Source organism: Dryobates pubescens, chromosome 1 (assembly GCF_014839835.1).
Source record: "Dryobates pubescens isolate bDryPub1 chromosome 1, bDryPub1.pri, whole genome shotgun sequence".
Classification (NCBI taxonomy): Eukaryota; Metazoa; Chordata; class Aves; order Piciformes; family Picidae; genus Dryobates; species Dryobates pubescens.
The window spans coordinates 48,933,314-48,950,286 of NC_071612.1; the positions used below are offsets into that span (position 1 = coordinate 48,933,314).

The 16,973-nt window shown below is 36.7% G+C and overlaps 1 protein-coding gene across 1 annotated transcript in view; it reads left to right on the plus strand.

Moving 5' to 3' along the window:
* Positions 1 to 15,945, plus strand: part of GUCY1B1 (guanylate cyclase 1 soluble subunit beta 1) — a 46,086-nt gene extending 30,141 nt beyond the window's left edge. Inside the window, exons 6-14 of the mRNA XM_054165532.1 lie at positions 1,164 to 1,394; positions 2,820 to 2,936; positions 3,701 to 3,834; positions 4,559 to 4,756; positions 6,960 to 7,197; positions 8,006 to 8,146; positions 9,712 to 9,866; positions 10,162 to 10,288; positions 13,581 to 15,945. Coding sequence (XP_054021507.1) covers positions 1,164 to 1,394; positions 2,820 to 2,936; positions 3,701 to 3,834; positions 4,559 to 4,756; positions 6,960 to 7,197; positions 8,006 to 8,146; positions 9,712 to 9,866; positions 10,162 to 10,288; positions 13,581 to 13,604 — 1,365 coding nt within the window. The 3' untranslated portion in view covers positions 13,605 to 15,945. The remainder of the gene's footprint in view (positions 1 to 1,163; positions 1,395 to 2,819; positions 2,937 to 3,700; positions 3,835 to 4,558; positions 4,757 to 6,959; positions 7,198 to 8,005; positions 8,147 to 9,711; positions 9,867 to 10,161; positions 10,289 to 13,580) is intronic.
* The last annotated feature ends 1,028 nt before the right edge of the window (positions 15,946 to 16,973 follow it).

Consider the following 16,973-nt stretch of genomic DNA (forward strand, 5'->3'; position numbering starts at 1 on the left):
AATCAGCGCTCCCCAGCCATTGAGCTACCATGGCTGACAGTTGTGAAGGAGAAATATTCCATAAGGCAAACATGTTAAGGGATCAAGTGCAGTGTTTGTGCATATCTGTTCTGCTTTCATAGTGTAACTGTAAATCTCTGTAGTTGGACTATGTGTAAATGGCAGAACCAGGTTGCATCAGAGATTTTTTAAGTCTTTTTTTTTGCTTCAGTGGCTTTAGGATCAGTCTCTACATGAAATTAGAGTCAGGTTCAACATGTTCCAGAAAATTGCTGCTTAACAATACTGTACAAATAGAATTGTTCTGCTCCAGCCATAAATCTCATAGGCTTGAGAGCAGGTGAATTTGGCCTCTCAAGGTAAATTATGTTATGCTATTAGTTATTCGCTTCAATTATACTGCAATACTTGACTTTCACCGCAAACAAAATAATCAAGTATTTTTTCTACTGATTTTGAGTAAAATTACTGAAGTGTGAAATGTTATATTTAAGACATTTGACTGATGTAGATGACTGGGTTTGCTGCAATTTCATGTAATCTGGAATGCAGCTTGTAGAAGATTGTAATTGCTTTTAGTTTTATCTGTTGGTCCTGATCTTGTGGGCTTCTCTGATTGAACTGTGTAAGGACTGTATGTGCAAATATCTGCTCCATTCAGCTTTGTTCTGGCTGACTGTGACATGCCCATCCTCATGTCAGCACTGTTTGCTGTTTTGTTAAAGACCTTGCAAACAGCTTTTAACAAAATAAGGTTTCAGTTGGTCTCTGTAATTTAAAACTTGCCATATGTTCATACAGGGAAAGAGGAGGGTCCTGTTTCCTGACAGGTACTGGTGAAAGCAAGCATGACCTGAGCCTTGACCCCTGATTTCAGGATGCACATTTCAGTTGGGCTTTATAAGTTCTGTTTGAGTAATTTTCAATATGTTGTTCATGTAAAGAGCAACTGTGGCTGAGCAAAGGCATAATTGTTCACCTGGAATGATAAATACTTTCTAAAATTAGAAATACTTATTAGAATGTAATGGTTTCTCAACATTTAAATACTGTTCTTGAATTGATCTTTCTGCTCTGGATGTATTTCTGTCTTCACAGTAACATTGCAGTTATTAATCAGTAGCAGAGTTTTTGGGTTTTCATTTTTTCCTTCAATTTTCTAGGTTATTCAACAGAGAAATGAGGAATGTGACCACATTCAGTTTTTAATTGAAGAGAAAGAGTCTAAAGAAGAGGACTACTATGAAGACCTTGACAGATTTGAAGAAAATGGTACCCAGGAGTCTCGTATCAGTCCCTATACTTTCTGCAAGGCCTTTCCTTTCCACATAATATTTGACAGAGATCTGGTGGTCACACAGTGTGGCAATGCTATATACAGAGTCCTTCCACAGGTTAGATAATCCTCATGCATGAATAATTGTAGAGATTGCTAATGCTAGGTGCTTCGCAGGTTTATTTTAAAGATGAATAATTTAGATTTAGGATTCTCTGCCTAAATACAATTTCTGTGTGACTATATAATATTTACTACATTGTGCTCCCGTTGTTTGAAAAAGGGCTGTAAAAATAGCTGTAGTTCTACAATATCTCTGTTCCTTATGATACATGCATGTGCAGTAAGGAAGTGAGCTTGAGCACAGAAAACCTGATCAGCCCCACAGTTTAGGTGTTAGCTTGATACCTGATTTTTTCACTCCAAGATGTGTTTGCTATGAAAATGGTAGATAACTCATCAAAGTAGATGTGAGATAGTCAGTGCAGCTTGGCTTAGGGTTCAGGAAATGGCCCCATGTTACTGTATAGTGTAGCAGCAGGTACATAGTCTGTTACTTGGCAGTACTACTTTCAAATATTTAGGCTGTCAGATGCACAACAGAGGAGCAGAACAGAAGCTGTAGTATACTTCCTTGTTTTGTTTATCAACTAAGATAATCCAAACTATGTTTGTCTCATATATGTGTGTGTGTCATGAATTGAATGCAGCTGTTATTTACATGAAGAGGGTACTCAGAGGTTCATTTAATATTAGGTATTCTGTATATGAACAGGATACCTCAATTCTTGCCTAAAAAAGCTGAGTTTCTAAAAAAGTAGCAATAGCAAAAGCAGTCAGATGAGAGAAGCAAAAAGTAAGATGATGAAAGCGTCAAATGGTCTTTGCAGTTATGTAGGCTGATATTGCATATACCATGTTTTTTCTAAATTATTGAAGTACTTTTAATATGCAATTTTATGCTAGTTGTTTTTTCCTGAAGTTTGTTTTTGGTGAGTTGTCTAAATTTTACAGAATTAATTAATAGAAGAGCCTTTCAAGTGGCTCTGCAAGATTTTCCCCAAAGGCATTCAGTGAACAGCTATAACTGTTAAGCCTAGTGAGAATCCTTATCAGAGTCGATACCTTAGAGAACATAGCTTATGCAAAAGGAAGGCGGTCACTAAGTAGGAAAACACTGGAGAGCTTTATTTACTGTAAAGTGGGCACATGGGAACAGTTTGATAGATAAGGAATATAATAGTCTAACAGAATTTTACAAAGTCATCTTGCAGACTAGAATTGTACTTTGAAGTCAATATTCTCCTGTAAAATTCCTTAACTTAAAAACCTTGTGTTTTAGTGGAGAAATGCATAAATTATGTTTTCTCTTCCATTCAATATTGTCATCCAAGCAAACTGAATGTAACTAGTCCATGTATATAATTAGTCTATGTATATTTTTATTATAAAATATAACTATCTTACTTTACTTCCCCCCCTCCCCTTTTTTTTGTTTGGTTTTGGTTTTTGTTTGGTTTTGTTTTTGTTTGTTTTATTCTAGCTCCAGCCAGGAAACTGCAGTTTGTTGTCAGTTTTTTCTTTGGTCCGACCTCACATTGATATTAGCTTCCATGGGATCCTCTCACATATCAATACAGTCTTTGTACTGAGGACCAAGGTAACTAGAGAATATTCATCTGGCTTTTCTTTAAGTAAGTATGCTTTGGAGAGCTGCTAAGAAGTGCTGGAGGCTCAGAATTCTTCAGAGAAAATTCTTTGCACAGTAGTACAGTCAGTCCCTTTTGAGTCTTGAGCTGAGAAAAAGTCACAGGTGTGAATTCATGTGTAGCTTGTTAAGTAGAATGCTTTATAGCAATAGCGAAGTACATATACTTCAGTTTGATTCTTTACTAGGAGCTAACCCGTATGGCATTGTACGAAAGTAAATATAGAAAGGCAGTTACAATACTTTTGCTTCATAACAATGTGGAAGACAAACATGAAATGTGTTTTTGCTTGGGCCTGTATGTTCATACACACGTCCTTTTCTCTAGAGAGGGCAGGAGAGGAGGTGGGTGATAGGAACATATGCAGGATGTGAAGTAGCACCTGCTCTGGCAAGAAAACTGTACCTGAAAGAAACCAAGATTTTTAGAGATGCTCCTAGGCACTGATAGAACTTCATCAAATAAGCAATACATTTGTACTGTCACAGGAGAAAACAAGAAGTTATGAACATGAGCATAAAGATGCCATGCTTTACATCTTTGAAGTAGCAAATCACAGGATTAATATACAAGTACTGTATGGTTTTCAATTGACAAATCATTTGGAATTTAATGTTGTTTGTAACTCTATTCCAAACTTCCTGACTTACATACATGGCCTGGTGTGTAACACACATAGCATTGCCCTTCTATAATTCTGACTTTCCATCACCAGGAGGGGCTGTTGGATGTGGAAAAGCTGGAGTGTGAAGATGAACTGACTGGCACAGAAATCAGCTGCTTACGTCTGAAAGGGCAAATGATCTACCTGCCTGAGGCAGACAGCATTCTCTTTCTGTGTTCACCAAGGTACTTGAAACCTTAAGAGCTCTATAATACCAATTTTCATTTTACAATTACTAATTTTAAGAACACTTATGAGAGTAGTATTACAGAGATTAGTTGGTTCAAGTATTGATTTCATGGGTTTTGTGTATATACACTGCATTTAAACATCAGAACATGACTGATTACTAAGAAATTCAATATTAGCATTGGGATGCTCCAGCCCAACTTGTACAAATAAGAATTCATTGTGATGCCATGATTTTTTGCAAGCTTTGTTCTTTATTTCTTGCTCTGAGAGTGCTGATAAATTCCAGCATGATTTGTTTTCATATTTGGATTCACATATTTTTGCAGTAGTTTGAATGCGGTATAAGAGTGATGATTATAAAGAACTGAGTGGAATGGGGGATTGCATGGGAGGCTACTTTAGATTAGAGCATATTGAACTAACACACCAGATATGTTAATCTCCTGTATAAAAGGGAGCTACCTTAATGTAATCTATGTACTGAAATATGTACGATTGATATGTTCATAGAACTCATCAATGAGAATTCTGTATTTAAATGCAGAAGTCAAGAACCATGTGTTAACATGAATGAACAGAAATAAGGCATTTTGTACAATGGGTATGTTGTGCAGCTCATCACAAACTCAGAAGCATAATCTTTCTACTGTTACTCAGCTGTTTCTGCTGTTTATTGAGTTTAATTGTATCCCTATTATGTATTTCTCCACATTGCAGTGTAATGAACTTGGATGATTTAACCAGAAGAGGTTTATATCTGAGTGATATTCCACTGCATGATGCTACCCGTGATCTGGTTCTTTTGGGAGAGCAGTTCAGAGAGGAATATAAACTGACTCAAGAGCTTGAGATCCTGACTGACAGATTGCAGCACACTCTGCGTGCACTGGAAGATGAAAAGAAAAAGACTGACACGTAAGAACCAGATCCTGACTTTGAGCTGGAACAGTCACAGCAATATAATATTTATAGATACTGTCTTCAAAAAATAACAGAAACTTGGAAGGAATATAAGAGATATTCAGGACTGATAATTTTGGAGTCAAGAAAGAACATTTTAGTTTAACACCTTCTTTAGATTGTCAAATGTCATCTGCACTCTAGGCTGTTACACAGGTGTTTTTATAGCTCATTCCCTGATACGAAAAGTTAGGAGAAGTGAAATGACAGTCATTTTCATTTTGTGAATTGCCTATAACAGTGGTTTTGCAAACTTTCTTCTATGTAGTCCCTGTAGCCAAGACAATTTTGGTGAATGCCCAGATGCTACTGTTTGACAAATTTCTGCAAACCAGCTGTAGAGCTCTTTGTCTTTTTGGACCACCATGCTAACAAGTTAATAGAGGAGAAAAATATACCTCAAAAAAATGTCTATGTAAAAGTGAAGTTTTGCAATAGGCTAATGCTACAAGTTTGATTTTATCATTAGCTATAGAAATGCTTTTGGGGCTATCTAGTTAGTACTATATAATACTACTGTCTAGACAGAAGTACATAACAATAAAGTGTACACATAGAGCCCCAAATCCATTTCTACAGGCAACTGTAAAATCATACTCACAGCCTTACTCTATGACAACTCAGCTCAAGGACTACTGGCAGGTAAATTAAACAAAAGTTTGTGTGGCAAGCAGTGTGTGGCTGATGGTTGACCAGAGAAGGGCAACAATGTTGGTGAGGGGTTTGGAACACAAGGCTTATAAAGAGAGGCTGAGGGAGCTGGGGTTGATTAGCCTGGAGAAGAGGAGGCTCAGGGGAGACCTTATTGCTCTCTACAACTACCTGAAGAGAGGTTGTAGACAGGCGGGGGCTGGGTCTCTTCTCCCAGGCAACCAGCACCAGAACAAGAGGACACAGTCTCAAGCTGCACCAGGGGAGGTTCATACAGGATGTTAGGAAGAAATTCTTCACAGAGAGAGTGATTGCCCATTGGAATGTGCTGCCTGGGGAGGTGGTGGAGTCACCATCATTGGAGGTGTTTAGGAGGAGACTTGATGGGGTGCTTGGTTGCATAGTTTAGTTGATTAGGTGGTGTTGGATGATGGGTTGGATGTGATGATCTTGAAGGTCTCTTTCAACCTGGTCTATTTTATTCTATTCTGTTCTATTCTATTCTATTCTATTCTTCTATTTATAAAACATAGTTCCTATCTCTGGAACAGAAGAATTTCTTGTGGCTTATGCTTGTTTAGCAGTAGAATTAACATTTGTTATGGTATGAATTCTGTTGACAGATACTGTTTTTCTGTAGAATAATAATGGAAGTTTATTGTAAAAAGACCTGAAAAGGCTGAGTGGAAGAGTCAGAGGAAAAAGGAGACTAAAAAATACTTTTTTCTGTTAATTTCTGTTGACTTGCTTTATAAAATAACTTTATTTGCCTTCTTGGCACGTGCTGGAACAGTGTCATTGCTGTACCATGTGCTAAAAGTATTCACTCATGCAGTAATGAACTTGCCAAAAATGCCACTAGTGGGGGTTTGTGCAGGAGAGTGTGTATCAAATGACGCTGAAGATTTTTGAAACAGGATCTTCAGCTTGCCCACTTAGCTGTGTAAGGAGATAGGTATAGCTTAAGATGGCAGTTAGAAAGTTGAAGGAATACACATGAGACTAGAGTAAACCTCTTTCTGTGTAATTTGGATTTTATTTGCATGATGTGTAATATAAACAATTGTTAATATGTCATAAAGACTATTAATTCAGAAGAAATGCAATAAACCCTAAAAGCAGCATTCTGAAGAGGAATAATGTATCAATGCATGGATTGCATTTGAAGGTGGAAAATGTTGATCTCTTTGTGACCGTTTTTGTAGTTTTTAAGGTTCTGTGAGCAAAACTAGATTATATGAGCTGAGGATATGGTAGAAACACTGAAGAAATAAACAAAAGTCATCCAAGATACTATTGACAGGTCATGTCAGAAGAACTGCTGATGTAAACCAGTTCCTGTTTCCTATTCTATTCTATTCTATTCTATTCTATATCCTTCAGTAAACATTTTGCATTGCTGTTTGCTGTGGAAAGTACTGAGCTGATATTTGAAGACTGCTGATTAAAAGACTTTTCTCAACAGTTTTTTTGTTTTGCTTGTGCCTTTCTTTCCTTACACATTTAGATTACTGTACTCTGTTCTACCACCATCAGTAGCAAACGAGCTGAGACATAAGCGTCCTGTTCCAGCTAAGCGGTATGACAATGTGACCATTCTTTTCAGTGGCATTGTTGGATTCAATGCCTTCTGTAGTAAACATGCCTCTGGAGAGGGAGCTATGAAGATTGTTAATCTCTTAAATGATCTTTACACAAGATTTGATATTCTGACTGATTCACGAAGGAATCCATTTGTTTATAAGGTAAGCAGAAAATTTGTAAAGTATTTGATCTGTGACGTTTCAATACTGTCATGTCACCTTTTGCAACCTTTGTGTTTTGGGCTTTTTTAAGAAAATAGCTATGTTGTCAATCTTTGAACTATGTTACTTGATTTTACATAGCTAAAGAAGGGTATGTTGTTTATCTCTAAATGTGAGGAGGAACATAAAGGGCTTAGTTGTCAGCAGGATTTCTGCACAGTCACCCAATAGGGGGAAATATAAATCTACTTCCATGCTGAGCAGATACAAATGCAAACAGTTTGTGGTTCTGCTGATCCTCTGCTTTTTCAGGCATATGCCTGACAGTAAATTGCAATTTATTATTCTTTTTTTCTTTCAATGTGAATATTGTTCCTTCATTAGGAATGAGTTGTACTTGCAGATGTGGCTGGTAGCAGGTAGGTAGGTGGAGATACATGCATCCCAGATATTTATGTACATGTGTGTGCTTTTGTGTTTATCTATATAAGATAAAATCCTAGCTTTCATTATAAATCAATTTTATATACATTATCAAATTAATTAAGAATGTGAGTCAAAACAAACATTTTACAGAAATTCAGAAGACTCCACAAGAGAAGCTCCAGTATGTACAATCATAATGTAATTTTAATATGTTACTTTCTGGGTGCAGAATAAATTCTCTCCAATAACAAGCAGAGATGACAGAAATTAGGGGAAGGGAAACTACTTGAAAGGAGAAGCAGTCTTGAAGGAAGTACTAGGTCTATTCTAGTACTATAAAGCCCATGATGATGAAGTAATAGGAAAATATATCTCTTGATAGGTGGAAACAGTTGGGGACAAGTACATGACAGTGAGTGGCCTCCCAGAGCCTTGCATTCATCATGCACGATCTATCTGCCACCTGGCATTGGATATGATGGAAATAGCGGGCCAAGTTCAAGTAGATGGTGAGCCTGTACAGGTTAGTAAATGTGGGGGCTTGAATGAAGAGCCCATTCTTTCATATAATGATCGTACTTTGAAACGTGACAATGCTCAAGTCCCAGTCCATGCAAGCTTTTTTGTCATTAGCTTTTGAGACTGATATCTACAGATAATATGAAGAGTCATACACAGATGTGACATGCAGAATTCCCAGACTTTAAATGTAATTATTGTGCTTAACCTTTTAAAGGACTAAATTAGGTGCACATCATTCATGCCTGTTTTCTGATAATGTCAATCTAATCAACAAATTCCCACTGTGCATCAAGTACAATTCATTGAACCTTATTCATCTCAAATAAACTGAACAGTAGTATTCCCTCACTGATCTTTTTGATGCCACTTGAAATTCTCACATCAGCATGGGAAAATACTGCATTAAAAAGAAAAGCACAATTCCACAGGCAGTTATGGTGGTGATAACTGGCAGCAATGTATATTAGTGGAAGTTCACTTGATGGATTTTATGAAGTTGTTGTATTAATACAGAACCAGGGAGGCTGTATTGATTTGTCCTCATCAGAAGGCTGTGGCAGCAAAGTAATGAGTGTGATAAGTGTTTCTGTTTACATGAATGTTCCTGGTCTAACACCTAGTTTAGATCTGTGTACTTTGTCAGTGAGCAAAAAAAGTGAGAAGGTTGGATTTGGAACTTTACAATAACCAATGTGCTATACGAATGAGCTCCAAATCCCTGTCCTATGTCTTGAGCTTTTAAATGCAAAACACCATGATGTTTCCACTGAGAAACATCTTTTTTTTTTTGGCCTGTGCCATCCATTTTTATATCTGAGCACTCATTAAACAGACCTGTAGAGTGTGCTGGTCCACTATTTTTTTGTTACATAATGCATAATAGCAGCATAGAATCATAGAATCAATAAGGTTGAAAAAGACCTCAAAGATCATCAAGCCCAACCTGTCACCCAAGACCTCATGACTACTAAACCATGGCACCAAGTGCCACGTCCAGTCCCCTTTTGAACACCTGCAGGGATGGTGACTCCACCACCTCCCTGGGCAGCCCATTCCAATGGCTAACAACTCTGTGACAAACTTTCTCCTCACCTTGAGCCTAAACTTCCCCTGGTGGAGTTTGAGACTGTGTCCTCTTGTTCTGTTGCTGCTCACCTGGGAGAAGAGACCAACCCCTTCCTGGCTACAACCTCCCTTCAGGTAGTTGTAGAGAGCAATAAGGTCTCCCCTGAGCCTCCTCTTCTCCAGGCTAAACAATCCCAGCTCCCTCTGCCTCTCCTCATAGGGCTTGTGCATGGAATGGTTCATGCTGGAAACAGTATGGAATTTGTTCTTTCATATGGGAGGCAAAGCTGTGACACTGCACTGCAGTTAAAAAAAAAAAAAAGGTGACACAAAACCACAAAATGCAAGGCTCTGAAGAAACAGAAGTGACATATTGGAAAAATGAACTCTATCTAAATGAACTCTAGCAGATAGAAATGACACAATACCTGTATTTAGTCAGACACATCAAATTAGTTGTGTTGATTTTGAATATTCAAACTTTGTTTTTTCTTTCTGAAGATAACAATAGGAATCCATACTGGTGAGGTAGTCACAGGTGTTATAGGCCAAAGGATGCCACGTTACTGCCTCTTTGGAAATACTGTCAATCTAACAAGCAGAACAGAAACTACTGGAGAAAAGGGAAAGATCAATGTCTCTGAATATACCTACAGGTGAGTGATGCAGTATTTGTATTGGCATTGACATCTTCAAAGAAATCACTTTGTTGAAGTGATTATGGAGTTGAAAGTGACAGAATTCCTGCAATGTTATTTAAGTACACGAGTTGTCATGAAACTGTGTGGCAGACTGGGTTATGATATACTGTTACTGGTATGCAAAGAAAATAGTGATCTAGACATAGATTTGACTCTTGTGTTAATTTGATCATGTATCTGTAGCATGTTCAATATTTTGTGTAGTGCATGCATAGTATACCCATTTATGTATTTTCTCTTTCAATTTCAGGTGTCTTATGACACCAGAAAATTCAGATCCCCAATTCCACCTGGAGTACAGGGGTCCGGTTTCTATGAAGGGCAAAAAAGAACCGATGCAGGTTTGGTTTTTGTCCAGAAAGAATACAGAGACAGAGGTATGACTAACCAGAGTGTAATTTTGAATTTTTTTAAACAAGGCATAAACATGACAATTAAATCTAAACCACTGAGGTCCATTTGCATTTGCAGAACTAAACGTTCCCTAGAGAAAATGTAGTTTTGTACAACAGTATTTCACAAATGCATTTACTATCTTGACAGCACATTAAAGTCCTTGGTTTTTTGTCCTTGTAGTTTATGCAGTCCCTGAAAGAATACTTTTGATTTTAAAAAGTCCTTGAGGGAGTGCCAAGTGTTTAAATATTTATATCTCACTCGTACAGATTTCTCCACTGTACTAGATTTTGCAATACAATGTCCTTTTATTTTTTAGCTGACATTTTGGCGTATCAGAACTTCTAAATTCACCATTTGCATTCTTAGAGTGAGTGAATAACAATGTGCCTTCAAATATTTAGGCAGTAGTCCAGCAACTACTTGCAAGCAGGTTCATACCTATTGTACATGATGGTTTGTTCACTGCAGATGGATGTACTTGTTCAGAGTCTTGTGTGATAGAGGTCTTGTTTAAGAAATGTATGGGGTGAAAGCTATTTTAAATGACATGCGAGCCTAAATCCTCTTCTCAGATTAGGTAAAGCTCTTCAAGCACTGAGTGGTCTTAAGGCTTATGCCTTAATGTCAGAAGTGCGGGTATTTACTGTACAAAATCTTATTAAAAGACAATGAGGTCTAGGCTTATAAGTCTGCTACAAACTTAGACAATCACATTACAGCATGCCAGCTGATAGCTGAGCAGGTACATACATTCCACCCATTGCCAACGCTGATTTGCCATAGCTGAACAGGTACATACATTCCACCCATTGCCAACAGGGAGTTAAAAAAGGGTTAAAGTAATTTATATAGCTTGAATGTTGTCCTGAAGTAATAAAAAAAGAAAGTGGTATAAGCTAATGTATTTAGTCTCAAAACCACACGAGTAAAACAGTGAAAGTCATCAATTACCTTGGCTGAAATTATTCTTGTAAGTTACAGGAAATTGTTTATGTGTCTGGATACTCATTGGCTTCTGAAAATGAAATTTAGGTTGTTAATCTGGGCTCTTCAGGAGATTTGATCCAGATTTCTTACTGCAGGTACCCAAGTCTACAAATACTGACTTTTAGTGGTAACTCAGAATTAACCTCCAGTACTAAACTTCAGGGGAGAGCTTGTACTTAAACTCTGCTGAAGACTGTATTTTAGTATATCTATTATTTACAATCATATTCTGGGTGCCATTTTTTTATACTACTTTTGTTTATTTTATTGTATATCAAGATTAACTATAATTTCACTTGATTACCACTCTTTCAAATCTATAGGTGTATTGAAAATATATTTTAATTAAACACCTTTCACTTTTTCTGTGTTATAAATTATATCCTATGATTTGTAGCAGGGCACATTGTAATTTTAAACATAACATTTCAGAGGGGTACTGAGGCAAGTGCGTATTTTCCTTGTTTCAACCTCACAGGTGATTAATATGAATATAGGATTCAGATAGGTTCGAATTTTAAATATTGCAGTTTCCTTCTGGAGATCTTGTACAATAGCCTGTTTTGTTAATCCTCACAGCAGTCCTGAGGCGTATGTGCTGATACCAGTATGTAGTAATCAAGCTTTGTAGAGGAGGACATGGAAGCAGGAATAAACCTGAAAGAAAAATACTGCCAGACTGATTTTCAGGAGCACTTAAGACTTACAGTTTAAGCACACTAAAAAAAAATCTCTCTAATGTTTGTTATTTTTCCTTAATTCTGAAATTCATATATACACGTCATTCTTATAGGTAGAAGAGCTTCTGGCATTACAGATACCAATAATAAATTATAAATAATAAACAATAATAAAGTTTGGGAGAATAGGAGACTAGAAAGATACATTCATGTTGTGATTTGAACTGTTAATTATTTTCTCAGAGGTGATTTTGAAAAGTGAAATATAATCCTCTAACCTTTCCTTTCTTTTTCACTCCCTGCACAATTTCACCTGTCCATACATAAAAAGATGCACTGAGGTTTACTCCTTTAAGATTTTCTGAGTTTCTCATTGTTTTGTGAAGGTACTTTTGTGTTATTCTTGCACTTTACAGGCTGTACATAATAGTTGTACTACAAAAGCAGAAATCAGATAATCAACCTTTTACAGTAATCACTTTGCTTTAGGCAATGGTGTAGTTTTGGTTTTCTTTTCAGAATCTTTCTCTAATCTTTCAAACATATACACGTGCTAGAGTGTTAATTCCAGGGTGACTGTTCATAACATTAAAGTTGGTAGATTAACGTCTTTAGAAACTACTTCGTCCGTTTTCTGGAAAGTCACCCCAGAATATTCACCCCAGAATACTGTAAGAAGTGACTTATGGAAGTCAACACAAAAACCATCCTGAAGATATTCTGATATGCTGATTAGTCTTTTACTGTGATGTTTTCTACCTCCAATATCTTTAAATCTACGATAGACTCACATTAGTGATATATTCTCTAAACATTTGAAAATCTGTATTTTACCCTAAAGCCTAGTAAGTAACATGTGGTTGAAGTGGGCATAGAGATGTGAAAACAAGACTTAAAATATGCTGTCTCTCTGCTAGGCCTGTAGAAAATGATAGTGTTGGAGCAACTTAGCATACCTCAGACTTGATTCTTAAGTTGGCATCTCTAATATCAGTCATCATGAGCAGTAATTACTTCTAAGAAAGACCTGAGTTACAAGAATCAGTTTTGGAATGCTTCTCCCTTGATTTTTTCCACTGAAGATGTCTCTTCCATGATACCATTACAGCAAAAATTCAAACTGCATCAGATGTAGACATAGAACAAAAGCAACTGTGACCAATTACTCATTTTTGCATCTGCTTTTTTGCATGATGTAAGACTAATTATTGCTATTGTTGCTATTATAACAGAGGTTCAGCTGCAGCTTCTCTCTTGAGAAACAGATTTATTGTAAAAATTAAACTGTGCAAAGGGCTTAAGAATGTCAAACTGGCATAATTTCCCAATTTTCAAACATCTTTCTCTTCTGCCCTGTCCCCACATTACTGATTGGAACAAGTTAAAAGCATCTCAGTCAGAGCAGTGTTTCTTCAGGGAATGCAGGAATTGTTACATGTACAAAATAAAAGCGTGCATTACCCATGCTGTGTTTTATGATTTTTATTATTCACTGATGCTTGTTGCGAGTTGTAAAATTTATTTTGTCAGTGCACTGACCTCCCATGTTGTTGCTTCAAAAAAAATGCCTTAACTTCTCAAATTCTACTTGCATGCACTCAAGGAAACAAAGCAAGATGCTTTCTGAGCTGAGGGAAGAGGAAGAGGACACTGGATAGGGCGCAGTGCTGTCTCCAAATAGGGTGCCAGGCAGTAAGGTTGAATTACGAATGTTATTTCACATCATATCTCCCATTGCCATGTGAAGTACCATTGTCTTTTTCCCTACTCCTGAAATCATACTCAGCATTTTTCTCCAGGCTTGCTTGCTATTTTTGTTTTCCTTAATGTTTGGTACTGTTATGTCTGCTATAAGCATGTACTTCAAGCTTTTTTTTTTTTGGTTATGGTATGCATTTTTGCACGTCAGTCATGTGGCCCTTCCTACCACCACATAATATTAACTAAGATTTTGGATTATGCACGTCATAACTAACCACTTCAGTCTGATGCTTCACTCCTTCATCTTCATCTCTGAAGTATAGTGGTTATGTGAATCAGTGACATGTATGGAAAGACAGGCATTTCAGTTGTTGGGAAGAGCAATGAACCTAAAGGATTATTAAAAAACCCATAATACCTAAAGCAGCATTATGAAAATTCTTGTATAAATGTTGTTTATTGATTTAGTTCTGTTGTTGCTGTACTTCCCGTTCAGATTGTGAATAACACGTGATGCACTGTAAATTCCTGGTTAGAAAAAGATTCCTCTTTTGATATCATCCTGCATTTTCCCTTTGTAGAAAATACAATGTAAACATTTTCTATATTGAAAGGGAGCAGTTGTTTGTCTGATACTGCCATTTGAAGCATGTGCCAATGTACTTCTGCTGAAATGCTGTTCACTTGCAATATATTTCTCATTGGTTTGTATTAACTAAATTGTCATACTAATAATAGATTGCTGGACAATTTTAGACAACGTGTAGTGCTTTGATCCTTTTGTATTGGAGCCTTCAGAACTGAAAAGCACGCTGCTGGGACTTGGTTGTCGTAATTGCCTTTGGTTTGGTCTCCAATTTTTCAGGAATGGTCTTACTTTAATTCCTTGGGAGGACCTGTTAATATTGGAGGCGTGATGGAGGCATGATGGCATAATTAAGGGATGGAAAGCTGGTAAAGGGACATAGTGTCTTTTATCGGCTGATACAGTTAAAGTGAACAAGGTTTCAGATGCATAGACCTTTCATAACTTCAGTATACAGTACATTTTTATGTGAATAAGATCTGTTCTTATCTGAATATTTGCATTACTAAATAGGATAGTGCAATTACTTTGTGTATAAAAATTGTCTATATCCAGTATACCTTATCAGCACAGAATATATATGTGTAAATGTTTCATGTTAATGTGCAAAAGAAATTGCAATAAATTATTTTTTCCACTGACTTTCAGAAATTTTTGGATTTTCTTTTCAGTGAAAGCTGTTTCATTGTTTGATACAAAATAAGTCTGTTTTCCTTTCCATAATTTGAAATCTCAAGTTTCAAAAATTTATCAAGTCATTGTTTCAGTGTCTGCAGAAGTCTCCCACATTCAGGTTAATGGAACACATGCTCAGATTGGTGTTAAAATATGTAGATTAAAGGTGCAAAAATATTAGACACTTTGAGCAGGATGTATACTACCAAATGACTCTGGGAAATGAAGAAAGGACACCACATAGATTCCTTTCCATCACCTCACTGTTGGACAGAACTTATCCTGGCACTCTGTGGGAGATTGCTCTTGCTTTAATAGATACACGGCATCAATTTGCATTTAAAATAGATGAATCTTGCCAAAAGTGTAATCACAGTTCCTAAAGACATGGAATTTGCAATGGCTGAGGTTATGCAGTGACATAATGCATGCAAATGAATGTGAAGTACCTGGAGCTTCTGTACTACACTTCAAGCTGATGGAACATGGCATGCCAGAAAACTCAAATAATGCTCTGAGTTTATATTTTTCCTTCTTAATAATTTCAGAGTACTAAAGCTCCTGTTAAGTTATTCTGTGACATAACCAATTTTGTAAAGCACTAGAATAACAGCTCATATATTGTGTTCACAAAAGAACTTTTTATCTTAACCAAACCAGTACAATTCTTAATTGCTAAAACTGGTCTTCACTTAACTGCAGCATTCATAGACTAAAATTATACTTTGGTTAAATATTACTGTTCAGATAACAGCTAAAAGCTTCTTCAGGTATTTAATTCTTTAGTGTGTGCTCTGTTGCCTCTTTCATTTAAATATAGCAATTTATTTTCTTCAGTAGAAGCCCTCTTGCTGAAACATGAGGCAGATTAATTACCAAAGTTTGTTTCCAAAAGTCTTATGAATGTGTCTGTTTTATTTTAGTATCTCTTGTAAAAAAGTTGAAAGAAGAAGAAGAAAAGGGAAAGCAGCAATAAAATTACAAATTATGGAATGCTTAGCTGTTTGTAATCTTCTGGGTCATATGCTTTGCTTTGAATTCAGATGTGCAAAAAAAATTGGGTTTCTGTGATGTTATTAATTAAGGCTGTGGCCATGCAGAGGACTCTGCTACACTACTGCTGCCTTGAAATTGGCTTCCATAATTCAAAGCTGAGTAGTCTGATTGTCACTAGTGTTCCTCAGATCATATACTCCATTTTTCCCCCTAATACAGGTCTTGAAAAACTGCAGTAGGACTCAATGGCTTCAGTAAATCTTGAAGTAAGCTTAAGTGTGTACTCTCAATTTGTAGAAGTTACACTATAAAGGCTTCCACAACCAATGAAGCCATTTGGTAACATAGCCCTTATTTTCAGATGATCTTTTCATTGACCTTCTGCATGTGGAATTCTGTAATAACTTCATTTTTCAAAATGTATATGGATAGGCAAATATGTGTGTTTACTTTTTTTAGCATAAAATATTATCAATTCTAGCATAGTCAGAGGCATCACAGTATCACAGTATCACCAAGGTTGGAAGAGACCTCAAAGATCATCAGGTCCAACCTGTCACCACAGACCTCATGACTAGACCATGGCACCAAGTGCCACATCCAATCCCCTCTGGAACCCCTCCAGGGACGGTGACTCCACCACCTCCCTGGGCAGCACATTCCAATGGCGAACGACTCTCTCAGTGAAGAACTTTCTCCTCACCTCGATACATACTTTTTAATCACCATTGAAGACATTGTTTTCTCATCTTCAGCTCATCTTTTTCTCATCTGTGTAAGTTTAAGGTTTAGTGTACATACATAGTTAACCTGGAGATGTTGTTTCATGATGGAGATGCCAAGAAAAAGTCAACATTTTTTTATTAAATACATGTGTCCTAGGACAGTCTTTTTTGCTTGCTCTCATCACTAGGCATGAGTAATTTTCATGCTGTGGTACCTGTGGGTAAATGTTGACTTGTATGTCCAGTTAGAATACAGCACTACAGTTGGAGACAATTTCCATTGTGTCTTGCATTCCCAGGTATGTCACATTTT